General features: G+C 46.7%; 1 protein-coding gene across 1 annotated transcript; it reads right to left on the bottom strand.

Annotated features, from left to right (window-relative positions):
- Nucleotides 1-1,570: 1,570 nt before the first annotated feature.
- Nucleotides 1,571-23,399, bottom strand: LOC144108258 (uncharacterized). The gene is made up of 7 exons (XM_077641532.1): nucleotides 23,258-23,399; nucleotides 21,121-21,365; nucleotides 14,543-14,670; nucleotides 13,493-13,607; nucleotides 9,842-10,006; nucleotides 5,811-5,954; nucleotides 1,571-1,726 (listed from the first exon to the last, which is right to left on the bottom strand). The coding sequence occupies exons 1-7, from the start codon at nucleotides 23,397-23,399 to the stop codon at nucleotides 1,571-1,573; spliced, it is 1,095 nt and encodes a 364-aa protein (XP_077497658.1).
- Nucleotides 23,400-23,960: the final 561 nt, after the last annotated feature.

The raw sequence follows: 23,960 nt of genomic DNA, 5'->3' as shown, positions 1-23,960 counted from the left end.
GAAAGCTTTTTCGTGCAGCAAGCAACTTTACCTTTTATCTATTTGCCTTCCTGCCTTTTGGTTACTACGAGTGAAATGAGGCCGTTTTGTATACATTACGGGCCATTTTGGCATATTTTAATATACAGGAATTTGTTTAACGAAAAGTCCATTTTTATCGTCAACATTCCACTGCTAGTTGGCAAGGAATGACACCACCATAGCCACGGGGGTGGCGTAACTATGCGTCTTGGAATACTTTGGACGAATATTGAAGTTACACAATACACTCGATCTAATTTCCAAGTGCGCCTTGGAGTACACTGATTTGAGTGATTGAATAAATGCTTGTTTGTTTGCTTATGGGGTTTTTACGTCCCAAAGCAAATCAGGCAATGAGGGACGCCGTAGCGGAGGGCTCCGGAAATTTCGACCACCTGGGGTTCTTAACGTGCACTGACATCGCACAATACACGGGCCTCTAGAATTTGGCCTCCATCGAAATTCGACCGCCACGGCCGTGATCGAACCCGCGTCTTTCGGGCCAGCAGCCGAGTGCCGTAACCACTGAGCCACCGCGGCGGCTGACTGAATAAATGCAGGATTTTATCCTGACTAAATGAAGGCTGACTAAATGGCTTATACAGCATAGAAAAATATGCGCAAGATTTCAGAATGATGGCAATGCGACGAGCGAATTCCTGCAGAAAACTGTTTGCTGTGTTCACACTATGCACGCATTTTCCTTGAAACCATTCAGGTTCACGCAATATTCTCGTCTGTAGTTGTAGGAGCACAATGCGGTCTTAATTTTCAGTGGAAGCCCATGCGGTGAGGCATGGCAGCATTAGCACAATGATTCGTTTCTTGAGCATCTCATGAAGTGTAGCTCAGAACATCTGCGACATCGAGAAATATTGACCCCTTTTATTGCGGCGAGGTGGGAGCTTCGTTCGAAGTTGCGACTGTTTCTGTAACAGAGAACTGCAGAATGATGTCCCACAGCATAGCACCTGCTAAAGAACAGGCTGTCGGAAAAACAACTGTTAGATTATTCGGCGCGCAAACATGCTCCACACCATAATAGATAAAAATATGTCGATTAAAGACTTTTAATGATTTTTGTAGTTGGGAAAAAAATATTGCCTCATTAAGCGTCATAGAAACTTTATACCCTTCAGGAGAATGAGCTTCGGTTTAGATCCTTTAAGAATTTTTCATAGCAACATCACCCGTGAATAGCAATGGGACTTCGGCAGCTCTCGAAATGAAAAACGACGCGTTGTGTACTCCTCACCGCCAGTTATGTGAGCATAATGGTATGAAGGGAAGCCTATCGTCTAGAGCAGAGTACGAGCTGCATAACTCTCGTATGTTGGAATCCCTACAAACGAAAGTACCTCCGCTGTCCTATCGAACAGCACAATACAGAAACAAACAAGTGGCGCTCCCATGAATGTGGTGCTCGGTAGCACGTCTTGGTCGACGTCCGTGTGCTATCTGAAAAACGGAGGTCACGTCGAAGGACCAGTCGGCGTAAAGCAACAAATCTAGCTATTTCCACAGAGAGTTCGGGTGAGTCCCGAGGGAGTCAGTTATCGCTGAGGACTTTGAGGATAGAGTTGATACGGTCGCGGCCGCTATTGCAATCTGGAGGAGCTAGTCCGCCGGAAAAGTTGAACAGCGACCATCCCACGATGTGCGTGACGGTCTTGGCGTAGCCAAGGGCGTGGTAGGCTCTCCTCATCTGTGCAAAAAAGGTTAATTAACAATTAATAAGTGATTAATTCATTGAACATTCCCGGTGTTTCAATGAACAGTTTCAAAAATTTTCAAAAGTAGGCTTTTGGTGTTAAAATAGGGGTTTTGCGGCATAGTGTTATCAGTGTTCACGAACACAGGAAAGCCGATGAATTTTATGTAGTAAGGTGGCTAAATAATTTCATCAGTCACTTTTTGGGTTTCACATACAGGCAACTGGTTGCATTTAAAAATTTGTAACCAGAAGTTAGTAATAGGAATATAAGTTTTTATAATTTCCAAAACGCGATTACTCGTGACGCTGTGGCTCGACAATGTCTGGCTGAATTGTACGAATATACACGCGCTTTAGAAAGCATACAGGCAAAGAAACCACTAGAGTGCATGTAAATACTCGAAAAATCCAAATTTTTTTCGAGCCACAGCGCCATGTGTAATCGAGATTTGAATGTCTAGAAGCTGATATGGCTATTACTGGCGACCAGCTACAAATCTCTAATTTCAACTAGGCGCCTAACTATACTAGTTATAATGGTCATTAGTACACATTAGTTAATTACAATACTACTTATTTTTTATTTTATTTATTCAATACTGCCAGCCTCCATTTGGTGGCCAAGGCAGGAGCGGTACAAGGATTCATCGTACATCGCGACAAAACAAAGCAAGTAAAAATGCGGATAAAGAAGCAAAAGCTAACACACAGGGTTTTATAGAAAGACAAAGAGCAAAGTTAAATGCACTCGGTTACCTAAAATACAAAAGAAAGCAAACAAAAGAGCATGAACGAATACACTGCGCTTAAAATGACGATATGACAGCAGATAAAAAAGACTTCTGGTCTGTCAAACGGACCACGTCACACGGAAGCCCGTTCCATTCCAATATCGTTCTTGGAAAAAAAGAAAACTGATACGCTTTCGTTCGGCACCGTGGCACCATGATTGTCAAATTGTGTTTATTGCGCGTTGGTCGTGAAGTGTTGTATGCCATGTAGGTCTCAAAATGAATGTTTGTTAAGTTATTAACAATCCCATGCAACATTTTTAGTCGGTGCAACTTGCGACGAGATTGAAGTGTCTGCAGTTCAGATTCCCTCAATAGATTAGTAACCGAAACGTGCCTTCCATATGCGTTGTAGATAAATCTAAGCGCCTTCCTTTGAACGCTTTCAATGCGCTGTACATCTACTTGGGTGTGCGGATTCCAAACCACATCTGCGTATTCCAGTAATGGCCGTACGAGTGCAGTGTAAGCTGCTAATTTAGTTTTAGATGTGCAGTGCTTTAGACGATTTCTTAACAGCCAAAGCCTGTTGGACGCCTTTGAGACTATATGCCCGATGTGCGAACTCCAACTCAAGTTGCTATTGAATACAACCCCCAAGTATTTGTATTCGTTTACGGGGGAGACAGCTGCACCGTTTATTGTGTATGTGTAATTAAGAGCGCACTTTTTACGCGTAAATGTCATTTTTGAGCACTTAGACGTGTTTAGTGACATTTGCCAGACTAGGCACCACCTTGAGACCTCTGAAAGGTAGTCATTCAGCACATGTTGATCCTCCGCATTTTGAATAGGCAGATATACAACGCAGTCGTCAGCGAAAAAACGGCACCGTACAGGGGAGTCGAAGTTTAAGTCGTTTAAGTAAATAAGGAACAATAGTGGACCGAGAACAGAGCCCTGGGGTACTCCTGAGAGAACTGGAGCTGGCACAGAATTGGAACCTTAGATCTGAACGTACTGGTGCCGTTCAGAGAGGTAGGAATCTAGCCATTGAACAAGACGCTGATTTTGTAATAGATGTTTGAGCTTTATTATTAGATTACGGTGCGAAACGCGATCAAAGGCCTTCGCGAAGTCGAGAAATATTGCATCTACTTGCCCACCCTTATCAATGCATGCCAAAAGTTCATTGGTTGTGTGAATTAGTTGTGTTACGGTGGACAGGCCACGCCGAAACCCATGCTGGTTACTAGAAAAGAAGTTACTACTTTCTAGAAAAGAAATCAAGTGCTTGAAAATGAAATGCTCCATAACCTTACCCGAGGTACAAAGGAGTGAAACTGGCCTGTAGTTGTTTAGACAAAGTTTGTCACCCGATTTGTGGATAGGGATGACCTTTGCAGTCTTCCAGTCAGCCGGAACTTCTGAATTTAGAATACTTTCATTGTAAATGATGACAAGATATTTCGCGCACCATTCTGCGTAGCGGGAGAGAAACGCATTTGGAATGCCATCGGGCCCAGGAGACTTCTTTTTGTCTAAACTGAGTAGAGCTGAAAAAACTCCTTCGACAGATATTTGCAGGTCTGGTAAGATAAGGCACGTGGATTGAAATTCAGGCTCCTGCCTACTGTCAGTAGAAAACACTGAAGAAAAGTAATTATTGAAAGCTGATGCAATGTCGTAAGGATCCTTACTTTCTCGGTTATTCAAACGAATTTTACTAACTGTATCCTTCTTCTTTGTTAAGTGTATCCAAAATTTGTGTGGGTCTGTGGTGAGAAAGTTATGCATTTTAACGTTAAAAAAGTGTACTTAGACTGTTTAATTTTCATGCGCAACTCTGTGCGTAGTGACTGTAGGGAAATGTGCCCTGTTTTAAATCGCTTGGATCCTAGACGCTCGATACGTCGCTTGAGCTGGAGCAGTTCGCGAGTAATCCAGGGACTACTGCGATTCATTTTTCTAAGTTTAGTCGGCACGTATCTTGTGATACATTTGTGCACAATAAACTTGAAGTGCACCCATAGGTCATTAACTTTCATGAGACCAGCCGCGTGTTTCTCAACGAATTCATCGTAGTCTTGTTCCAATAAATCTAAGATACTTTCGTCTAGGGCATTGTTGAAGTCAAGAAATGGTTTTCTTAACTCAGGGACAGGCGGTCGCATCATGTTACTTTTGAAGAGTACAGCTTTGTGATCAGAAATGCCTGGTATGATTTCAACGGAGAAGCCAAGTTTTTCAATAGTATCGGTAACAAACACAAGGTCTAGAAGGGAGCTTGAACCTGATGCAGTACGTGTCGGCCCCTGCACGACCTGCTTTAAATTAATTGCAAAGGCGATATCAAGCAAAAGATCAGAATGTTGACATGAAGCTACAGTACGCAGAAGTTCCCAGTTGATTTTTGGTAAATTAAAGTCACCACACATCATTACATAAGCATATGTTTTACCATGTTCTAACAAAAATTCGTGCAGTCGTTCTAGAACCGAGACGTCTGCATCCGGGGGTCTATACACAGAACCAATAAAAATGTTCAAATTGTTAAACCAAAGCAATATCCAAACCATTTCGATGCCTGTATTATGAGGAATAACTGTGTAATCTAGTCCCTTTTTTATAGCTATGGCTACGCCCCCTCCCCGTCTGCTACGGTCGTGCCGTACTATCTCATGAGTGTTGGGTATTACTTCTGAATCAGGAATAGCTTCGTTCAACCAAGTCTCGGTTATGATTGTGATGTCAGCGTCGTGTGTGATAAGAAGACCTTCTAAGTCATCGCATTTATTCCATATGCTTCTGGCATTAATGTTCAACAAAGAAAAAGGGCCCGCAGTGGGGCGGACTTTGAGGCATTGGTTGGGTAACTTCACAGTCTGCGCATGTCTGTGATATTTGCATGTCTGTGATAAGACGGTTCACAAGTTTTTGGTGTCCGGCTATGCCGAAAAAGCAAAATTTTAACCCCGAAAAGCTTGTTGTTGAAACTTTTTGAGTGTTCGCTGAAACACTCGGTAAACGGTGAACACGCCACCAGCTGCAACAGGTGCTTAACTGCAGTTGTTAACACGATCCAGTTACCTTTTAACTTCCACCATCACTAGTATTACTGCCTGGTTAGCGTTATCTGTGCGTGTTAAAAGGATTAGTTTGAACACTCTGAACTAGACCTGTGTACACTTCTGGACTCAGGCAAAATCGCGTTTATCGGAATCGATCGGTGGCCCGTAATTTTGAGGCGCAATATTGCACCTCCTTATTCTGCGCATCCGCAAGACAAGAGTTCTCGCTTTGCGCCTGAGAGAAAGAGGACTATACACAAGGCCAGCACCCACCTTGTATGCGACTGTCGTTGGCGTCTCGAAGGACACAACATCGTTGGCGCCAACGCCGCCCTTAGCGAAGGCGCAGCCACCGCCTGCAACGTACTGGATTGTCGAACCATTCGGGTCGTGGCCGTAGACTTGCGCATGGCATTGCTTCAGAGGGAGAGAGAAACGAAAGAGAGAGCAATGGGCGCGCTATGTAACTCTGCCACAATTAGAAGAAAAAGTGGCAGGGTGCTCTGAAGACCCACGGAGCAGTGAATATTATAACTATTTTTAGAGCAAAAATAAATATTTTTTTTTTGCAAATGCCACGCTCCTGTCGATGTAACTGGCCTGGGTGAGTTAGAGTGTTCCTGAATGTGCAGCCAGGACTAAAAGCCTTCGGGACACATATAGTTTGCTTGTAGCAATGGAGCAGATTACTCATTGGCATCCGCCTAAGCGCAGCGATACGGCTCCCCAGATTCGGATTCGAACCTTGGACCAGGAAAAAATTTCTTTTTCCTTAATTAAGAAGTTTTTGTAGAAGCTCTATAGCTTTCCTTTGTAGCCGTATAGCTGTGCTTGGGTGGATGCAATTAGTTATTTGCTCCTTGATGTCAAATTTACTCCGCCTTTGGGGATCGCTCTAGACCTTTGACCAGCCATACGGATCGCTTCTGATAAATATAGCGGAGCCGTAAAACAGCCCTGGGGACTAGACAGTAATGCCACCACGCCTGAAAAGCAAAGGTTGTGACGTGAAGAGAGTTGACAACAGCCTGTGTGCATCCTGGGAACAAAGAACGCGAACCGTAGAAGGGGCTCAAAGTACATGTGCGGTGCAGCACAAATATGTACGGTGCGCACTGCGAGTTCACTTTTGTGCTTATTTTTTTGCCGTCGTCTTTAGTGAGAAAGACAAGTACATTGTTTCTCGAAAATGTACGTACAATGCACCGAGCTTATTCCAGTGATGTCAAGAGAGGCTCCAGGCTCAACCTCTTGGGAGTTGGCGACTTAAAGAACTAGGAAGCTCGCAGGCATGCAGGCACCTTATCCAGGGAGGCTATAAAGCTCCACTCTTACTCTCGGAAGCAAACATGTTGGGCTGTATATTTCAGGATAAAACTGTGCCCTCTAGGATAACGGAGACGTTTTCAAGTTGTTTATCAGCATGTGAATTCCAGTGAAGTGAACAACAATAAGATCTATTCTCAGATAACATAGCTCATCTTACACAATATACATTCCCAGAAATATTTTGTGGTCGGCCGCTATGGTCTAGTGGCGTGAACACTCGCCAAGCAACCAAACAGTGCAGGGTCCGACACGAGTTTCAGCGAGTACCCAATGGTTTACCTGTGGGTAAGAGTTTTACCATCCCAGTGCTCGCCCTTCACCGATGCGAAACATTTTGAATAAAGGGTCTTTAGCCCATGCTCTGTACACGCAATTACTATGCCCCACGTTGCGGTCTTCACATGCTGATTCTCTCCCCCCCCCCCCCCCATCAGAAGTAATCATGATCGCCATAATAAAATACTTTCGTTTAGAAAAAACAAGCACTGTGGTTTTTGAGAGTGGGACAGTAACTCGGAAGAACATTTACACTGTCAAGTTTTTCAAGTCGATGAGTGGTCTCGATTTACAGCTCACAGCTTTGAGAAGTTGACCGGTGAGTCAATAGAAGCGAAGATACTGATGCTATGACGAACAGCTTTTTCGCGCCCCCGGTGACACTAAAGGATTCGATAGAAAATTCTCGGCTCCGAGAAACGTGTCTCATCTCGTTAAGCGACCGTCGTAGCAAGATTTGAATGCAGCGCTGTCGAGTCAGATCTAATGGTGCGCCTCTGTTCCTTGAGAAGTGCACCGCCAAGCTGCGGGCGGAGTATGAAAACAACGCAAGATTGGCGGCGTTAATACCTTCTCTGGTTCCCTCCTTACACTAAGGCTATGTCTCACGAAAGTAGCAAAATGAAAAGGGAGAACTAAAGGAATACTGCACTGAAGTAAATGTTTTATTTGTTGTTCTTTTCTTCCTACACTGCCGTCAAAATTGACCTTGTTACTTGGCTTGCCGCCGGAGACGCTACAAGATTGCTCTTGAAAGGTTGTAATGGCAGGCAAAAGTTTCTGCGATTATATGAACTATTACCAGTGCTTTCCATTATTTGTCCTGAAAGTTCTTGGACACTCATCAACTGAGCGTGGCAGAGATTTGCGGTGACACTTGTTCGTGAACCGGAGATGACACTGGCTGCTATCACTAGTGCCGAGTTCCCTCCGTTTGCAGGCGCACATTCACCTAATGAACAATTGGATATTAACGCCTATCTTTTTTTCTGTCGCCCACGCATGCGCCTGCGCTGCCACCCCCGCCACGTCACAATAGCAGTGACGGCACAATCGGTCTTTGATCAGCCGTATTTTTGCCGGTGTGCAATTGACAGTTATGACTCGCGACGTTGAGCTGATCAGCTTTAGTCGCAATTTTCGGTATCGTAAGTGTGGCTGTCCATTAAAAAAAGGAAACAACATTCAATTCGGAAAAGAACAATGATATCATTCCGACGGCTTCTGAAAACACTTTAAAAATTCCTAAACTTGAGGCGGGTGAAGCAGATCTATTCAGGGCCAAACTGCAAGCCCATGAGCACCCACAAAATTTGAGAACGACGTTTATTAGCTAGTTAATTATATAACGTTTACTAATTAAATTTTTATTTGATACAGCCAGGTGGTTAGAGCCAATGACGAGCGCGCCGCCATGGACAACTCGATGGCATATAAGAGTTTTTAGCGAAGCCGTTCTGTGAAGCCCTGCAGCGCATAGAAATCTGGTGTTTTTTTTTTCGCACAAAAACGCAAGAGGCGCACGAGGCACGCGAGATGTTCGGTGCACAGGCGACCTGCTGCAGCGCCTACAGCGTCCAATTAAAATTACCCAGGAAGCGCAATAGGCGCGAAGTAGATGGCGCTGTATCCATTGAAGGCTTAGAGCGCTCTAATCGGGGCGCATTTCAACGCATAGCCAACACTATTGCGTGGTATTTTTTATTTAAAGCGAGAGCGTTAGTACCCCCATGTCAGAAAATAATTGCTCGGTGTCGGCATCGGCAACCTGCCTTCCGGATTGTGAAGAAATAGCCACCTTGGCAGGTGGCAGATAAATTAATGATTAATCGCTAGAGGTTGTTCGGGAAGAGCATCCTGCCCTTATAAAAATGTTCTATAGACAGTTTGTAGACTTCTTATAAACTGTATTACCTTTCTATAGATATTTATTTTTGTCTACCTATAGTCTATAAAAAGTGTATAGAAAGAAGTCTACTAAAAGTGTACGGCCATAAATCTGTAGTCTACAGACTCTTTATAGGATTTGCATTGCCTATAGACTGTTCTCTTGGGTTCGTCTGTGCAGAGTCAACAGACTTCGTAGACAGAAGTCTATAGGGAGTCTATGGACTGTGTAAAGAAGTTTTTGCAAGGATGGGTCGCACAAGAAAAACCGATGGCAGCACATGCAGCCGCAGTGCAAAGGCGCGTCGGTGAACTGCTCAAAGAGTTCGCATGTATGAAAATTAAATCCGTTGAATATATTGCGTCATACTATTAGGGCGAAGCTGAAATGTCCCCTCTAGATTATTTTTATCGCAGGCTTTCATTTTTGATCCCCCGACCTCAGCTTCCTTCTCCCCACTCCCCCACCAGAAAGCTGCACTATGGCTAGCTTGCTGGAAGCACCTGGGCTGGGCCGTTGTCAGGACGTTCGACTATTTTGCAATTTACACTACAGCATTTGTAGCGATATTTAAAAAGTTGGTTAAGGCAAGCTAATTATTAAAGTAAGCGGAACGAAAAACTGCTGGCAGGTATTTACATTGCCCCTAAGAACACTAATTTCGCTAAAAATGATAACCATGCCCAATCGTTTCTATTTTGTTGGTTCGTATTACCGAGGACGGCCTTCATATAAAGCTCCAATGCTGTGTTCGTCTTTCAGTTGTCCACACAGGCACATACATCATTAACGCCCTTAGTTCAGTACTCACTTCTGCGTAGCGGAAACTGCGGTGGGCATGACACGGGATGTAGCTGAGATTATTTCCAACGAGAGGTACGCCTACGCCTTCGAAGAGATCCATGCGCAGGCTAAGAGTGAGGGTGAAGTTGAAAGTCGGTTGAGGTACACGGCTTAATAGGCGCACCGCCTCCTTCTGCAGCAGAGAGAAAGCAGGGAGGATCAGCACTGCCATCCGCGGGACGGTAACGACATTCTCAATAGAAAACTAACGCGCGAATCATGGACAAGTAAGACTTCCCGCTTAGAGCGTCACTGCTCAAATTCTAAGTAAACAGCCCATTAAATGCACTTGTAGACGTAACGCTCTTCCTTGGGGGCACGAAAGTGGAGAGAGTTGTACCGCGAACTCCACAATTTGTTGTTAGAGTGGCTATATCAAGGCCTGTTCAATTACTCTTCAGGCTGCATATTCTGAGAGGGCCCGCCTATCATATTCTCCTCATACCTAATAATCAATCAGTAAATCTATCAAATTTTCAGTTATCAATTAGCAAAAAGAGAAAAATATTTAAATGCTCATTGTGCAAACCAAACGGACAAGGGAATGGAATCGAGGTGCTAATGATGACATAAATGATAGAAGCCAACAGTCGCTGAAAACAAGAAGCACAGGAATGTTTATATATTATAAATTTCTGGTGTGAACTATTGGGAGCTCAATACAGTAATTATCTTTTCGCTTAAAGTTAACTGATAAGAAAGCAGAAGAAAAATAGCTACATGCCGCCGGAGGGATCCGAGCCCAGACCTCCGAATATCGGTCCGGTGCTCTACCAACAGAGCTACGGCGACGGCTGTCCGATATTATGCTTTCGGGGGTATTCACGTGTAGTGTAACTGAACCCTGAGAGTGTTCACCAGCGGCACCCTCGTCCATAGCGGCGCTCGTATTTCGCCTTGTATGACCGAGGGTGCACGTAGGAACGTGGTCGAATGGTGGCCGCCCTCACCGGTGCGCTAGTGAACACTCTCGAGGTTCAGTTTCACTACACGTAAATACCCCCGAAAGCAGAATACTGGACAGCGGTCGGCGTAGCTCAGTTGGCAGAGCACAGGTCGCGAAATTTGGAGATCGTGGGTTCGGATCACTCCGGTGACCTGCGGTTTTTGAAGCGAAAAGCTTCACTACGGCAGCTTTTAAAGCCGTCACCGGGGACGTACGTTTGACCCTGAATGTAGCTAGAGGTCAACCAAGGAAATGATGCCTGTCTCACATATCTCGGGGGATGATGATGAAACAGATCTATTGGGCCCGAAATAAATCGGTGGTGCACGCAGGCACCAGACGGGGTGGTTCCTATAGTTACGGGATCCATATGTTCTCAGCAGCTCCTGGCCCCTGTCCTCGACACGACGAACGCGCGTACCAGGCTCATGGCATCGTCCTCTTTAAGGCCTCGGTTTCTGCTAGATACCCTCCGAGTTATAGTAAGTATCTCTTCGGTTGTAATGTTGATCTTTGTGACGGCGGCGTGTGCCTTCCGGTCGCTCTGAAGTAGTAGGCCGAGAATAATAATCCGCTAATGAGCAGCTCTGATTTCTGGGGAGCGCAGCTCAGTCCGCACGACTTAGCGTACTCGTGTACGGTCGTTGCCGCCCGCTGCACGGCTTCCTCCGTCCAGGCATCGGACATGGCTCGGGCAGTCCACGCCGTAATATGGTCCACGCCTTCGATTTGCTCGCGTAGATTGGGCAGGGGCAGGAGGGCCAGATTGATGAACAGGGGCGACAAGACCGGTCCCTGAAGGGTGCCCCTATAGCCAAGCTCGACAGGGTCCGACTTCTTCTTCCCTATCCTGATGGCCGCCGTTCGGTTTGACAGAAAATCTTTTATGTAGCCGAATGTCTTTCAGCCATACCTGGTCTTCTTCAGACTCTGCAACACGCATGCGTGGGACACGTTCTCAAACACTGCCTTCAGATCGAGGGCGAGTATCCCGCGCGGCGCGTGCCTCGTTGCGGGCTTGACGACCAGTTTGTGGAGTTGGATCATCACGTCTTGGGTGCTGAGATGTTGCCTGAAGCCGTACATCGTCTCTGGCATCTCATGCGGTTCTTCAAGGTGCTGCTGCAGCCGGCGAAGGACCATGCGCTCCAGCACCTTCCCCACGCAGGACGTGAGGGAGATGGGCCGCATGTTGTCTATCGTAAGGGCCTTGACAGGCTTTGGAATGAAGCATACCTCGGCGTCCTTCCATTTCTTCGGCAACCGCGAGCACTCCCAGGCTTCGTTGAAGTGCTCTAGGAGGCCGCGGGCCGCTGTACCGGTCAGGTTACCGAGCAGTTTGTAAGTTATGGCGTCCCTGCGGGTAAACTTCTCTTGTTACTTTCATCTATCGCTGTCCCCACTCTCGGGGGACACCCAAACCGTGCCCGTAAGGGAAGAAAAGTGAAATCAAGTTGGTTTTCAAGAGACGAAATGAAGCCTGTTTCAAATATCTAGGTGGACACCCGATGCGCGCCATAAGGGAAGGAAAGTGAAATGAAAGTTGGTTTTAAGGAAAAAGAAATTACGCCTGTCTCACATAGCGCCACTTCCTTTTCCGAAAGACCCGCCGCGGTGGCTCAATGGTTAGAGCGCTCGACTACTGATCCGGAGTTCCCGGATTCGAACCCGACCGCGGCGGCTGCGTTTTTATGGAGGAAAAACGCTAAGGCGCCCGTGTGCTGTGCGATGTCAGTGCACGTTAAAGATCCCCAGGTGGTCGAAATTATTCCGGAGCCCTCCACTACGGCACCTCCTTCTTCCTTTCTTCTTTCACTCCCTCCCTTAACCCTTCCCTAACGGCGCGGTTCAGGTGTCCAACGATACATGAGACAGATACTGCGCCATTTCCTTTCCCCAAAAAACCAATTAAAAAAAAGTTCCGAAAAAACCAAATTCTTTTTCAATTTGGCTTGGGGAAATTCTGTGCAGTGTTTGTGCGCGGGGAGCCTTCCACTACGGCACCTCTTTCTTGCTTTCTTCTTTTACTCCCTCCTTTACCTCTTCCCTTACGGCGCGGTTCAGGTGCCCAATGATATGTGAGACAGACACTACGCCATATCCTTTCCCCTGAAAACCAATTATTATTATCATTATTGTTGACATTATTATTATTATTGCGCGTAGTTTGGAACCGGATTTGGTTTCATAAGTCCGCAGACAGTGAGGAATAATACAGTTGTAATTATCACCGAAGCTATATTAAGTATATACTGTCCTGTCTTGTGTGAGCTCCATTATTGTCGTTTCCAAGAATGCAAGACGTTTAACAAATAAAAAAATGTCTACTACTGTGTGTGCGTCAGTATGGCTATCTATAGAAACCGCCAGTCACTCGACCACAAACGTAGCCAGGGAGATGTAGCTTGTAGCTTTCGACCAGAGTTTAACAGAGCTGAACCCCAGCAATTTTATTCTTCTTCTTTCTTATCAATTACCTTCAGCGATAGAATAATTACAGTATTGATTACCCAATGATTAACAGAGGAAATTTAAGACAAAATAAACATCCTCTACGCTCCTGGGATTCCGTGACTGTTGGCTTCCATCATGCATTGTATCAACCGTCACGAATCAGTAACATCATAGGACATAAATGCTACCATGCCGGGCGGGCCTGGTGTGAGTACTTACCATTGAAGTCTCGTTTGAGTGGGGTAGGCAGCTGGTGCTCCAAGCTGAAGACGGCTGCACCAGTGGATTGTCTTCACTCGTCACCGTCACGATGATAACCAAATGGACGGGAGTTCTGCAAGGCACCAAAAAGCTGGAAAAAAAAGCGCTCCCCCAGATTCGCTCATTATTTCACTCTTCAACCGCTCTCTAACGAAAAGTCCGAAGAGCCCGGAATACGCAGAGAACAACAGAATAAGTAGCGGGAAAAAAATCGCGTGGTCCAAGGTTGTGTCGGTGAAGTCTGCAAATTTTCACTCAGTTCTGAGCTATCATTCCTGGATATCTCTAATATTTATCAGCGGTGGAGCTCGAGAGCTTTGTAAAAATGTGCGCCCGTTTACACATTACCCTAAAACAAAAGAATAGAGAACATTGCGACGATACTCATGCGATCCAAGCCACACATGCGGGAATCTCATTTTTAGGCACTCAGGCCTATGGTATTGGAACACCATAATCTGGTCACGCTGTAAGGTGCAGGTAGGGTCAGATGCGTATTGACTGAACATACTAAACAAATGCAGACTTCATGCGACTTCACTAAGGAAACTCCTGCATAGGGGACCACTATACAGTAGGCTGCAGAAGCTCGCAGAATACAGGAGATAGGCAGACAATCATTCATGCATGGCCTTCGAGCAACGACGAACTTGCTGGCCCGCAGTCGCCGTGCTCTGAATTCTCGAACATCCGTACATATCTGCCACAAAAAGGCTAGGGGTCATTGTTAACCGTTCAAGCAGCAATGAAAAATATCCAACATGTCTGCAGCGTTTGATATAATAACCATAGGGAAGGGCCAATTCAAATTGTACTCATCGCCTTGGCTTGTCGATCAAAGCACCCGATGTTTCCATCAGGCTTTGAAAGATATTCTTGTTTTGATCAACATTCGTCCTCTGTTAAGTGTACACGCTCTGGAAAATTAGGATGGCCCTACTATTGGCAATAAGAATATAAGGAACCGGCAAAGAAATTGCAACAGTAAAAAAATGCAATTGCTTTTACCTTTTCAGGAAAGCGAGGACTTCCTCGTAGACATCCCATCGCGTAGTAAGTCTGAATGGCTTGAACGCAAAGAAGTTGACGACATCCTTTCTGTGAACTCCAGCGCTGGTCATGGCGAAGACGAACCGCTGTTGGTGATGGTAAAAGTGGAAAAGTGCGTCACAGTCCGCAGCGAGAAGAACGCTTGTAGCAATAGCGATAAAGAGGCAAGGCGGCCAGATCCTCTGCAAGTAATTAGTGGGTGTCGTAAGCAAGTGAGATAGGAATCCTCGAAAATGTACGTGTCTAAATGAGGTCCAATAAATCAACTTGCTTGTAGATGAAGATTATGGCAAATTCTATCAAAATTTTGGCCTTGTCCGCATGCCTTGTCCAAATTTAGGCCTTGCCCACATTCCACATGCGTGGAAAGACTACTGCAGCCGTTAGAAGCAATACCGAGCTTGTGAACAACTACGCCAGCTGGCGAAGTAAGACCCAGAATTGATGGCTAATTTATCATGCTGAGGTATTCAGACCTACGTGGCTCATTACTTACAGCTTAATTTTCCTGGTGGTATAACTTTTCCTTTGGACAGGATGTCCTTGCAGCGAGTGCGTATTCTGCCGTTTCAGACGCTGTTACTTTTAGGACAGTGTGCGAGGTATTCTACTCGTGTATAATTGTTCTATGCTTTGTTAGATGGCGCGAACCTTCACTTAATATCGTCATTGTTTTTCTGCGCAATCGAATATGACAAGGGCTGATGTATCCAGAAAGGTACAGAGCAAGATAAATGTGTTAAATTCTGAATGCAAGGTTGCCGAATTGATCGATTGTGCCCTACTGGCGGCTTCGCTCCTAAACAAAGTCATTTAAGAATAAATGTCTGCCGACTGAAATAACGCTCTTGTACCACAGACTTAATAAAGGATAGCGTGAAAATATGCGTTCTCTTTAGTTGCCACTGGCACTGCTGGGCTTCTACCGCCTTTTAGTGACAGACAGCCACACTCGCGTGGAAGACCTTTGGAACTAGTGAGTGATTTTCTCAGTGTGAGGCAGCGCGTGAGATAATCGTCACTGGTTCTATGTCCAGGCTCTTTCTAGTGTCATTGATATAAATCACTGCGGCTTTCCGAGGAACCTAGCCATAAGCCAGCAGAACTCATTGAGTGTGTGCGTCGAATATGCCAGGATGGCAGCAAGCCAGGAAAAAGAACAACAAATTTTTCACAGAGCAAAAACAGATGTTTGGGTTGCTCCTCCTCACGCCTTATTAGGAAAAAGAAATATAGGGACCAGAGAACTGGTTTGTCGCGTTTACGGATGCGTAAAAATATAGGTGGCCTTGTTTTGGCGGAGGTTCGTTATAAACCACAATGCACTTAAAGGAAATTAACCCTATGGCTACGGCAACGTAATGCACAATTCGCGAACTACAGTGTAATGAAGAGCGCAGTCGGAAACGCCACTGGCAGCGTTGAAATGCAGGTCGATGTTAATACCGCAGCACATGCAGGTCATGCTGTCCACTGGACGCGGGCTGCAGCCTGAGGCGGGGGAGAGAGCGAGAGAGAGAGAGAAAACTTGATTGCCAGGAAGATAGCGATATTTTTGGGTCACCTCAGCCTCTCCAGGTGGCCGGCAGTTTAAGTCTGTCGGCGACCTCCTGCCAGCAAACTATACACGGCTCATTAAGCGCGTGGCGACTCGGCGATAGGGCATGAGAGAGCGCGACACATGTCGCCTCGTTCAGGCTTTCGTCCTCAGTCGACTGAGCGTCCGGGACCGCGCTGGCGAGAACAGCTTCCCATTTTTTCAAGCCTGGGAGATGTGACTAGATCTGCCACAGGCGGATTCTCCGTGCAGTCCCAGGTTATGTGGTCTAAGGTGGCAGGCTCGCCGCACAGCTGACAATACGGATTCACTAAATTAGGAAAGATGTTGGAATACGTGCACGGGTTCCGCTGCGACCACGTTTGCAGCCGCCTCCACGTGGTAGACTGCTTGCGGCTGAGCGAAACGTGCGGAGGAGGCAGGCTGGCCCTAAGCTCTTTGTAATAATTGGCTATGGCCTGATATGTAATTAGCGTTTCGCCCCTGGGGACATCCGGATCCGAGGCCCCCGCATCGGCTCGGCTTACAAAACCTCGAGCATACTGGCGAGAGGCCTCGTTCCCCGGAACACCGGCGTGGGCCGGGACCCACACCAGATCCACTTCCTTCCTATCTTTTGGCGTCGTGCGAATACTTTTGTATGCAGTGGCGGAGATACGTCCCCTCGCGAAGTTGCAAAGGGCCGTTTTAGAATCTCTGAGAGTTGTTCTGGTGCCTTCCTGAACGGTCGCCTAGTGCATTTGCAGCCCCTTCGGCCTCTTCCACTCGGTCCGTGACCACTGTAGCCGATACCCTGCGGGAGATGCTCACCGCGCTCACAGCGAAAGCGTCTTTGCCTTTGAAGTGATAATGTGTCACATCAACATACACGGCACTATCATCCGCTCAATATTGTTTGCTTAACGTCTTCACCCTGGCCCTCCTCCGGTTTTCGTGACGATCCGCTTGTATGTTCGTAGGGATAGGTTTTACCCAAATGCGTTCGCGCATCTCTGTAGGTATAATCACTTGGCCTGAAGGATCATCGCCCTGTATGCCTAAGCTTCGCAAAATGTAGAGCCCCGTGTCTGTCTGCCTGAGCCGCTGCTCTTGCGTTGTCAGTTGCGCCTCAATGAACTCCTCAAGGGTGTTGTGGATCCCAAGAGACAGAAGCCTCGCGGTGGGCGTGTTTCTGGGGAGGCCGAGAGCCGCCTTGTACGCCTGCCTTATCAGGCAGTTCAGCAGCTTTTCCTCTCTCTGCTCTCTTGACCTCCAGAATTAGGGGTGGCCTACACGAGTCGACTGAGGACGAAAGCCTGAACGAGGCGACATGTGTCGCTCTCTCTCATGCCCTGCCGCCGATTCGCCACGCGCTTAATGAGCCATATAGTTTGCTGGACCGAGGTCGTCAACCTGTCCAGCTTTACTTTGTTGCATCTGTCGGATTGTATAAGCATTTCAAGCACGCGTAACATGTCTACTTCCGGAATTTCGTTGCCTCGATTTCAGTTGCATCCTATTTAGCTCAGTTTTGCAGGCCCATCCGTTATTAAGGATGACCAGCAGTGCCGACTTTTGTGGGAAGCATCACAGCCCTGCCCAACAGGAGTGGGCGTCTACGACGTCCGACGCGTCTTGTAGGACCATCTCGATTTGTCCGTCCGATCCGCGATTCACCCAATTCGAGACGTCATCAGCGTATAGGGTATGTCTAATACCCTCCATGCCGTCAAGTTTTCCAGGGAGCGTGATCAGCGCAGTGTTGAATAAAAAGGGTGACAATACTGACCCCCGCGGGGTACCCTTATTTCCCAGTGGTATGTTTTCCGATTTGAGTTCCCCTATAGTTAGCTGCGGTGTACTGTTAGAAAAAATCTCTCATGTACGCGTAAGTGTGTCGCCGTATACGTTTAGTTTTGAGAGGTTGGCGAGTGTCACTTCGTGCGAGACGTTATCAAACGCTTTCTTTAAATCCGACCCTAGGATGGCCCGCGTACCGTGGCCGCTCCCCGAGTCTACGGTTTCCCTGGAGAGTTGCAGCATTACGTCCTGCGTGGACAGGTGTGGCATAAATCCGGTCATCCTGTGCGGCATGAGGCGGATGGATCTCTACGTAGTTCTGCAAACGTGTCAGAAACACGTGCTGCATGATGTTACCCAAGTACGACGTAAGAGAGATAGGTCGAAGATTCTCGATGTTCAGCTTCTTGCCGTGTTTCGGTATGAGTGTGACCTTAGCATGTTTCTATGCCGGCGGGAGGCTCCCTCCTTTCCAGCACTTGTTCGGGTAGTCTGTTAGCGCCTGAACCGAGTCGTCATCCAGATTTCTGAGGATTTTGTCAGTTACTCCGTCCCGCACCGCGGCTGAGGACGTTCGAAGTATCCCCATCGCAGCCTGTAGTTTCATGGCAGTGATGTCCGTGTCTAGTGGCTCATTCTGCGCCTCAGTATACACCGAGGCTGCTTTCCTACCCTGTGTCGTACTTATCCTTCAAGTCGTTCAGTAGTTCTTCGTCCGTGCCATTGTACTGATGTACTATCTGGCTCGGGCCCGTCCGTGCCGCGGACTTGGTCTGAGTCGTGTCTAGGAGGTGCCGCAGCTGAAGCCACGATTTCCTGTTTCCTAGTTGCCCGTTTAATCCGCCACATATCTGACACCACTGCAGCCTGTTGAGCTCATTGGCGTGATCTTCAAACTTTCTTTCCAACCCGGAAATGCGGAGTCTCAACCTCCTATTATGCTTGGCCGACTTCCATCTGCCCAATAGGGACGCGTGCGCCTCCCACATGTGCATGAGCCGTTTGTCTGTCGCAGGGACAGATTGAGACTGGGATAGATTCCGCACCATTAGAGAGACGCGGGCAGCTGGGGGCATCACCGTGGACAGGTTTGACCCGAATGGGTTCGCGCATCTCTGTAGGTATAACACATGGCCAGAAAGGCCGCGATTGCTGCGTTTCGATGGAGGTGAAACGTAAAGGCGCCCGTGAGCTGTGCGATGTCAGTGCACGTTAAAGATCCCCAGGTGGTCGAAAGCATTCCGGAGCCCTCCACTACAGCATCTATCTCATCCTTTCTTGTCTCAGTCTTTACTCTATCAATTCCCTTACGGCGTGGTTTAAGTGTTCGCCAAGATTTGAGACAGATACTGCGCCATTTCCTTTCCCAAAAAAGCAATTTATTATTAGCGCAGAGCGTACGGGACCACGTAGCGGAAGCAGCCACGGCTAAGGAACGCGTGTGTGGGATGTGCCGATGGCCTTACGATTCAGCGGCATGGCCCCCAACGAAGAAAAAAGTGAGGAGGTGCTCTTACATGTGAATCGTTGCACACAGCACAGTCGTCCTGAAACCGCGCTAAGGGATCGCGATTTCGTCTGCAAAGCTATAATGCGGAGCGAATCCTACGCAGTATTGTTACGGCTTGCTTAGAGAAAATAATATTTATTTTTGCTAGACGTTTTAAACTTTCCCGTCACCAACGGCACGGATGTTTCACAAATGCAGTTTTATAGCAAAAAATAAAAAATAAAAAATTTTGATCTGATATCTACTTTTCCTGTCCGATGTACCAGCACTTTAAGCCCTTGTAAAGACTAAGTGGCCACAGGACGTTTGTCCGTGCACTGCACCTAGTGTGTTCTGTCATGTTGAGTTTTATGGCACATAAGAGACTAAAGCAATAACGCTCCAAACTTCAATTTGTATTGAGAGAATTATGCCTCGGTTGTCCGTGAGGTAGCCATAGGACCTGTAATACTTTCGCCTTACCGACCAGACGCAATGAATGACACAGTGAGATCAAACACATATATATATATTGTTTTTAATAAAATCGTACGGCAAATTACTTTCAGACCAATGTAAGCGCGGTATCATTACACCACAGCGCTCGACTTCAAAACACGTCATCCCAGCGCACAACGTGCTGTCGTCGCCACACGCCTGCAGATAAAATGCGAGTCCTCATCAAAAGGAAGCCGAGCGAAGCAAAAAAAGAATTTAACGCGATTTGACCATGCAAGTGTTTTCGGCTTCTGGCACCGATGAGAATGCATTCAAAGCCCAAAAAAACTATAGCTCCTATACTATCATGAGCCAGCGGACGTCTCCTGCTAGGCCAAACCTCTTGCTCGCCAAGTCTTACCATCCTCTCATATTGCGTCGGCCATGGACAACTTGTCCTACGCAGCTTTTTAACCCGAATAATATTCAGATATTCCGCATAACCAATTTCGAGACTTCGCTGTGAAGTGGGACAAAAAAGCGGCAGCGCAATAGCGGCATTGAAGTCCGCATGAGAGACTACTTCTATGTTCAGCTGGGTAGGTGGCTGTGTGAACTAGGGAGTATGGCGACCAGATTTTCAAGAACGTCCCTTTCCTGGAGTCTTCCGGAGTGGCTGACTAGTTATGGTGCTCGACTGCTGACCCGAAAGACGCGGGTTCGATCCCGGCGGCGGGGTTCGAATTTCCAAGGAGGCGAAATTATAGAGGCACGTGTGCTGTGCGATGTCTGTGCATGTTAAAAAACCCCAGGTGGTCGAAATTTCCGGAGCCCTCTACTACGGCGTCTCTCATAGCCTGAGTCGCTTTGGGACGTTAATCCCCACAAACCTATCCTAACCTAACCTTTCCTGGCAAATGTGGTTATACGGCTCAGGTTTTCGCGCACAGTTTGGGTATAAGAATAAGTGTGTCAGGAAATGAATATTCCTGAGAATGCACGTGGCCGCCTGCCGAGCTATAGACTTGGGACGATTGCGATACTTTCTAGAACGTCCATTTCCTGTCACCCAAACCATTATGGCACTGGTCTGACCTCTGACCGGCAATTTAAAGGCAATTGTAGAAAGTGGGCATGAATCGGGTGCACTGTTATTGGCCAGATGCTGAAACCGAGAGTTTCAGGTAAAGGCAAACGACGGCGACATCGTGTGCGCCAGAGATACCTTGCTGAAAAGCTATTGCTTTACTGTTGTGACAATCAAAAACTCACCTCGTAGAGTCGGCGGAGGTGCACCCACCAGAATGACACGCCTGTCTTAGTAATCGTCGACAAAATGGCCAGTTCATCGAGGATGCCGAAACCGTGCAGCGGCAGCGTTGATCGTATGTGGCTGGCACTCCTGAGGAAGGTCTGGGAGTTCACAGGGGATACGATCAGGTTGCCTCCGGGCAGGCTGATGGGAAAGAGGTATTTGTTGCCGGTGGTGCGTATCCGCAAGAAAGCATAGGATGTGTCTGCGATTGAAACAATGGAGAGCATTCAAAATGCGAACACTTTGCAAAAGCCCAAGATAAGTACGTGAGCGGAATGCATGGTGCCCAGGCCTTTTCTGCCGAGGGAAGTAGAAGATTAAAACTTAGCATGTTGTAACGACATTTCACGTGAACCTCAGTGTGAGGCCTGCCAGAAAGCTTCCCTCCCTCAACTTCTTTCTTGGTTCTTCACAGCGACACTTGAGTGTAGAAATTTATGTGTAATAATCAGCGTTACCGCAGTCGCCGTAGCGTTCCCTAAATAAGTCCTGCCTTAGCCAGCTGGACAATGACAGCCTTATAAAGGTGGGTGATCAGGGAACGGTCATGCGCAATAACTGATGACTTGGGGTCGTGTGATCCTAGAAAAAGTCTCCACTGTAGGCCGTGAAATCTATTGCTACACCTACTTCGCCCTGCTGAACAAGGAGAAGCTGATTTTTTTTGTCGGGTTGAGTAGCGCGTTGCAGCCCCCTACAACTCGCGACTATCCTACGAGTGCACTACGCCTGTGGTCAACAGCCCCAGATGGCGTTCAGTGAATATCGCCATTGGCACAGTGATAGGATGAGGTTTGTCCATTAAGATAATTATGCTTCCTTACAATGTTTTTTCTTTATTTTCTTAGAAGGAAGCTCTAAATCTTTGAAATCTCCTTGCACAGAGACCTCACGCTTCTGTTGGTGTTTAAGGTAGGGCTCTGCCTGCGTAATCGGTGCCAAATTTCGTTCTATAGTAATAGGCAGAAGGACTAAAGACTTTCCGCCGTGGTGAAATAAACTTTTAATGTTATTCTTCTTGGCTTATTCAATGCACGCAAAGCCTACAAAGGCTCATTCCTAAAGTTTAACAATGAATGATAGCTCGTCTCTTGAAACAAAAAATGGCTCATAAGAAGAAATAGCAGTAGTTACAGTTAACATACCTAACAGCACTGTTCTAGACAAGGACAAAAAGTATAGCATTGCATGCGAACGGAATAAGGCCAAAATTCAAGACCCATTACAATAAAATGAAATGTGGCTAGAGAGATCGACGGCTGCTCTTAAGTGCGTCGTTAGCCTGAATATGGTGGGGGCTTATAGGGTTTTAAAAAATAGAGCGCAATGTCTGCGAGAGATTATCCGCCATATAGTACGCCTCTAATACTCTACGCCAGAAAAAAAAACTTCTTCGGATGTTAAACATGTTTGAAACGCTTTCTACCGTAATTTTTTTTTAAATTGTTCGTTTGATACTTCTCTCCTGAAAAGGAACAGCGTCCAGGCGTGCGATTGCGCTAACATCGCGTTCAAACAACCGTCTACCCACGTACCATTGCCATCTTATACGACCGCAATCAGTGGCACACATCTATTAGGTACTGTGGCCAACAACACATTAGGCTTGACCATAGAGAATGAAGAAAATAGAGCAGCGCGTAACAAAACAGGACACAAAGGAGAGACACAGAACGACACGAGCGCTAACTGTCAACTGTTTATTTCTTGCTGTCGCTACGTATAAATACATGAGCCGCAACGAGAAACGAAAAACAAAAAAAGATTGATAAGTCAGCCTTTCGCTGGTTGCCATCGATCTAGATAGGACAGCTCTTTCGCTGACAGTGCCACTGATGCCACGCTCACACACTTGTTACCTGCACGCGAAATACTACGAGCCTCAATAATCTCTCGAACAATTTTATCATTGTGGCCGGTTATGATTTGGCTCTTCTTAAAAATTGGCATGCACGAATTTAGACGGTCCAGTTTCTGAGACTCGACTTGCAGTGACGACAGTGTTGGCTTAGGTGATCCGAGAGAGAAAGTGAGCGCCTACAACCCCGTCCACATTGAAGGCCGCGCTCATATTCCTGAGGACGTACTACGTACTCTCCAGCTTGGGCCAAAGTGTGCGGCTGAACCTGGAAAAAACGCCCCGGAGTTGCTGGGAATGGTCCGACGAGTTACAAGCCTGGCGCCGGAAAGTGAGAAGAGCAGCTGCGTATCCCAAGGCGTAGACGTTCTCGAACATTCAGTGCGACCAAAGCAGACCGTGCCGTTAAAACGAGTGTCAGATTTTCTTTGCGACAATCGCCTCTGTGCCCTGACAGCTGATAAGGAGGGGGGTTTCGCCATCTTACCTCATGACCTGTTTTGGAAGGAAGCCTAAGAAGCTATAGAATGCAATTTCGTTAATAAGGACGAAAAATGTTTAAAGAAAGCTAAGGCAGAAGCAAAGAAGTTATGCTAACGGTTAGGTTTAGAGAGCCTTGTCAAGCAAATTCAGGACAGCCATAAACCTTCCTTAGACATGTTCTTTTCTGCTAAAATGCACAAAGAACAGTGCCCACTTCGTGTAATAATCTCTGAAAAAGAGGCATGGCAGAAATATGTAGCTAGATTCCTGCAAAAGAACTTGGCGCTACTCGAAATTGATGACACCTACCTTGTAAAAAATTCTGAACAGGTTGTCGACTATCTGTGCCAAATGAAAACAAAATGTATTGGCTTTTTCAATCGACATCACAGATCTGTTTTACTCTTTGCCACAGGATGAATTGCTGTTGTGTGTTGAACAGGCTATTGACGCGCT

The sequence above is a fragment of the Amblyomma americanum genome, chromosome 10 (assembly GCF_052857255.1).
Source record: "Amblyomma americanum isolate KBUSLIRL-KWMA chromosome 10, ASM5285725v1, whole genome shotgun sequence".
Classification (NCBI taxonomy): domain Eukaryota; kingdom Metazoa; phylum Arthropoda; class Arachnida; order Ixodida; family Ixodidae; genus Amblyomma; species Amblyomma americanum.
The sequence above is the reverse complement of the archived record's forward strand: the minus strand, read 5'-3'. Positions and strand labels throughout refer to the sequence as shown.

Bases quoted from the DNA above. Each gene is read 5' to 3' on its own strand.
- LOC144108258 (XM_077641532.1), bottom strand. From the start codon at position 23,399: ATGTTCGAGAACGTCTACGCCTTGGGATACGCAGCTGCTCTTCTCACT. The intron at 21,366-23,257 runs GTACGTAGTACG...TTTCAATCGCAG, and splicing joins ACTTTGGCCCAAGCTGGAGA to ACACATCCTATGCTTTCTTG. The intron at 10,007-13,492 runs GTAAGTACTCAC...TCTCTGCTGCAG, and splicing joins ACTCAAACGAGACTTCAATG to AAGGAGGCGGTGCGCCTATT.